Here is a 5,000-nt window from a genome sequence, read left to right as displayed (position 1 = left end):
GTCTTGGGGTAAGTACGTTTTAGATTACTGTAATCTGCAGTATTTTGCTAAACAGTATCTGCTTTCATTGTCCTTTTTTTCTATTAAATGGCCAGAGTTTAGCATGTGCTGAGCACATAGAAGGATGAATGTCATTTTATACAAAATTAAGCTGTTCTAATTCAGGCATAAAAGGTTGGGTATGTGGATTAAGAAAATCGTTTATGCAGCATTTTTTATTCCAGTCCATATTCAATGATATTTTATGTAAAATAATTTCATACCGTTGTCATAGGAAATAAGTTAGCGTCTTCCTTTTTGAACCTTTCTGCGCATGTGCGAATTTTAGAAGTTAAAGGTAAGGTTCTGTGGCGATTTATCCAAGATTTTACAGATACCATTTGTATTTTTTTGAGAAACGAAAACTGGTATTGCAGACCATATTTTTTTGTTTCAAAATGCGACATTTTACGTCATATTTATCAAAGTGTGTTGCAGACGTTATTTTTCTGTTTAAAAAAGTAACATTTGTCATCTTATTTATCAAAGTGTATTTGAGTCCTGCAGGATTCATGGAAGTCCTGCAGGATTACTATAATTCCTGCAGGATTGCTCTGATTCCTGCAGGACACCTTCACAATTCCTGTACATTCCTGTTGAAATCCTGCAGGACTTTTTTGTAAGGGTATACATTATTGACAGCTGTAATAATCTAATTGCACATAAAAATAAATCTTAATGCTTAATTGTTTCTGATATGTCATAACCAATATACAGAATATCGTATTTATTTCTCTTTCGGTAACATTTGTACAAAGAAAACCTATAATGTAAATATCTGGTGATTACAAACTTAATGACAACTCTGATGATGGTTTAAACTGGGAATGTTAAATAGTAGATATTGTCATATTATTTAAAAACTGTTATATAACGATTCAACACAAATATATTAATGCGTTTTCGATTTTAACCACATATAACATAGCTTTAATAAAGATCCTGGCAAATTTTTTAAAAGTAAAACAATTTAATGAATTAGTTTACTGACAGCAAATGGAGACCGCTTAACCTCGCTATTTTAAATTCTAAAAGGCTCAAAAAGGCAAACGCTAACATATTTCCTGTGACACCGGCACAAAATGTGTGAGTTCATAACCCCAAAATAAAACAGTCAACATCAATTATGTATTTGTTTGCTTGTTATTTCATGTTAAGATTGTTTACCAATTAAAAGATGTTTTTGTACAGGGCCCTCTATTCTTATGTGTAATTCCAGTCAACCTAGAATAGGCGGGTGCCATGAAGGTTTCACTGTATATGTTAACCTTTTAACATTATTCCTATAAGTAGTGCTGTAGTAATTTGTAATAGTTAACATAGACAAAAGACACTGGCAAAAGTAGGTCTTTGTAACATTTAGTACCAATGTTTTGTAAAACATACCTTCAGAATACTTTTAAATAATGTTATTAATGTTAAACAAATATTTTAAGGTGTAAGAAAAACACAAATGTTTAGATGTCTAAATTCCTACTTGAACATTTATTTGTTTTTCAGCATGGAAGTAACCTAATTGGAATGTCTGACCTGAATGTGCCAGAACAGTTGTACCAGTATATGGTTGGCGGACACAGGCGTTCCCAGGCTGGAATAAACAGAGAAAAACATAAGTCACCCAGTTACCAGATCAAGGTGAAGGCATTCCGTTCTCTGCAAGAGGGGGCTGTTGCAGACAAAAAAAATGGTCCAACAAATGACTGAAAATGATATTGGTGTATTTTATTAAATTGCATACATGCTCAGTCCTAGTGATGAACAAGTGTAGTGAAATACTGTTCTTGAATTTTGGACAATACACTGAAAATTGGATAAGGGTGTATTAACAGGATTCATGTTTTAACTGCATTTCTGGAGTCTCTAGCTTGTTGATTTTTCAGTAGATAAAAACTAAATGGTGCTTTTGAGATTCAGAGCTCAAATTATTATTTTTTTTTTCATTGACAGGAGGGAGACACTATAAATGTGGATGTTACGTGCCCTGGTGCAACTCTAGCTTTGGCTATGATCTACCTTAAAACAAATAACAGGTAGGAGCACTGGTGGCCCTCCGAATTGATGATAGTAAATGGACTGCAGTTAAAAAAACAAAAGATTTTGCATACATTTGTATCTTATCTGGGCTACAATGGTAACCACTTGATATAATATTAGGGGTACTGTGGCAAAGTGGCTAGTGGAGGGGAACAGGTATAGCGGTGCAGGAGTGACAGGCAGACAACAGTTTCCAGTGGAAAGGTGCTTTTATTTATAATCCAGGTCTGGTGACCGTTAAATAATAAATCCCCGGCTATACACAACAATGTGTAAAGCACGGGGATAGCAATAATAGGACACAGTCCCGAACAAAACGAACACACGGTCACCAGTCCTGGGTGAGTGCAGACGTGCTTGTGGTGGGTGAAGACACTATTTTGTGACGGTTCCGTGCAGTGGTGATCCGGATTGTGCTGACCCTGGTCGACAGCTCCGGACAGGTGAGTTAACTGTCTGGTGGTGAAAAACGCAGACAATTACAAACAAACACAACACGTAATTCCTCTTTACAACGAGAGCTCCTCTCTCGATCCTTCTCTTTCCAAGCGTTAACCCAAACGAAGGAGAAGATCAGCGTTACCCTGGCCCCTATATGTAATCCCGCATGATATCGAGATAAACGGTTGCAGCTGCCTTATTACTTGCAGCTGCCTCTCGTTTACCTCTCAAATCAATACGGTCTTACAACAGAGTCGCGCTTCCCTCCAGGCTGACCCACTTCCCTGACCCGGAAACGAACTGTCAGGCCAGCCCTTCCAGATACTTCTCCTCCCGTTCTTTAGCGCCCTCACAGGTTGGGAGGAAGATTCATCACCAGAACTCATCTTTCCGTCACAGGTACTTATCCTATTACCAATCTATTGAGCTATTATATTCCTCCTATTTTTCATGTTGCAGGTCTATTGCTGATTGGCTTAGGGCACCAGACACTATGTTTTTGCTGGACTTCATTAAACCTGAATTTCTCCTGTTGAGGGTAAGAGGAAACTTTATCATTTTAAGAAAAGAAAAAAAAAAGTCTATGCATTTTTTGCTGGCAGTATATTAAGTAATAAGAAACACCAACAAGTCTGCTGGTAACCGCCTCTCAATCACGCTTTTGGGACCAGCATCATTTCTATAATATTTAAGCAGACTTGTGAGTTGTATACTTACATATGCATGCACTACAGTTAGAAAAGCTGTATTTCAGGTGATTCTTCAGGGATAGAAGTGTTTTTGTAAATTCGTTCTGTAAAGTAATTTTCTATTGTTAGGTACATTTTATAAAAGGACCAGGAACGTGCATATGCAAAAAGTTAAAACTTAAGGGATATTTTTAACACCAGCTGCGTTGCTGTGCTTGTTTGTTCTTTTATAGTACTTGTGTGGTTTGTTAGCTAATCCCAGCATAAGTTTATACAAATACTTTTTTTCTGTGCAACAAATACAGGTGAGTAAGATCCAAATACCGGCAGAGATTTTAGTAAAGCGACTTGCAGTGCTAAAAAATCTCTAGCCGAAACAAACTACGTGGAAAGGAGCAGTGGAGGCTTCTTAGAGGAGGCAAGGGAGGCAGTGCCTCCTCCATATTTCAAAATATGTAATCAGGAGTTCACATAAGTGGTACACATGTGCACCAATAAAAACAAATGCAGACTTCCATATTGCTAGACTCAAATGCATACCGTCAGTACATTTTTAACAGGAAAAGCATTTTTCATATAGGCAGCGGTACATGTAATCTGGTTGTGACCCATACCTGCCTAACCTCCTGACGTTCTATAGAGTCTTATAGTCTCTGGGATGTGTCAACGATCTCTGGGTAACCTTAGCTTATTATCTCTGCCCACGAGTAAATACCACTCCCCATATTTCATTAAAGCCGGAGGATTCCAATTCACTAAAAAGTTAATTCCTGCTAGCGCTATCATTGGCTGCTTCAAGGTATTATAAAAAATAAAAAAAAATAAATAAAAGTGATAGATGGAATCACTTCAGTTCATTGCATCAATCATTTTGTTTTAATGGACACTTGAAGCAACCAATGATAACAGGGATCTCAATTTAGCTGTCCATTCAGATGAGAGGGGCTTAGTTATGGGAGTGGCCTTGTGGAAGCTTGCTGACACTTCACTTCCCAAACTGAGCGCAGATGAGAAGAGCTGTCAATGTATGAGAGCAATTACATTTAAACGTGAATTTTAAAAAATACATTTACTTAAGCATTTTACTTAAAATAATGTTTTGTTCTCTGTTATATCCCTCTGTAAATGTTGTATTGTCAAGCTGACGTGTTCAACAACACTAATAAAGTGAAGCAGTGTTTTGTTTTTGAATCCACATGGCTGGAATTTGGTGGTAGGCTATTGAAATACAGAGAATGCATGATGATTTGATAAAAAAAACTGTAATAACAAGCAATCCAGACTCCTACTTAAAAACTCGTAAACTATTGTTGTTGTCTCTGATGCTGCTGTTAAGCAGTGCACTTGTGAGCGTGGGTTTTTACGTCAACATTTTAAAAAACAAATATTGATCCCATCGGTCAGCATCACATCTTTCTGCTCTGATGCATATCCATATGTGTAAGATGGACACTGAAACATTTGATCCTGAACCCAGCATCTTTGACAGGGGTCCAAGTTGTTTTGAAAATTGGTGCTAAACTGTTTTGGAAGTACCCTGGCCCTAGAATCTCACTCTAAATTTGCACACTAGATCTTTTAAAATACCAATTGTCCTAACTGTCATCAGAGGAGGTGGAGGTAGAGAGCGACTTAGATGATGATGATCCCTAATTTGGTGAGTACCAAACCATTTCTGCTTGTACTCATGTGCGAACCTGTAAAGTTACGTGAATCTGTGAAAAGGTAGCATCGCTGGCAGGGCTTATGTCTGTCACAGGGTTCGACATTAACCGTGGCCCAGCGGCCCGGGGCTAG

The 5,000-nt window shown here is 37.6% G+C and overlaps 1 protein-coding gene across 2 annotated transcripts in view; it reads left to right on the top strand.

Moving 5' to 3' along the window:
- The window catches only part of anapc1 (anaphase promoting complex subunit 1), a 106,755-nt gene that overhangs the window by 58,212 nt on the left and 43,543 nt on the right, over nt 1-5,000 (top strand). For both annotated transcript variants that reach the window (XM_041252816.1, XM_041252815.1), the window contains exons 30-33: nt 1-8; nt 1,540-1,674; nt 1,987-2,069; nt 2,974-3,052. The exon at nt 1-8 is cut by the window's left edge and continues 84 nt beyond it. In XM_041252816.1, the coding sequence (XP_041108750.1) occupies nt 1-8; nt 1,540-1,674; nt 1,987-2,069; nt 2,974-3,052 (305 nt within the window). The remainder of the gene's footprint in view (nt 9-1,539; nt 1,675-1,986; nt 2,070-2,973; nt 3,053-5,000) is intronic.

This window comes from Polyodon spathula, chromosome 6 (assembly GCF_017654505.1).
Source record: "Polyodon spathula isolate WHYD16114869_AA chromosome 6, ASM1765450v1, whole genome shotgun sequence".
Taxonomy (NCBI): domain Eukaryota; kingdom Metazoa; phylum Chordata; class Actinopteri; order Acipenseriformes; family Polyodontidae; genus Polyodon; species Polyodon spathula.
Note: the sequence above shows the minus strand (reverse complement) of the source record. Positions and strands in the feature narration are given on the sequence as shown.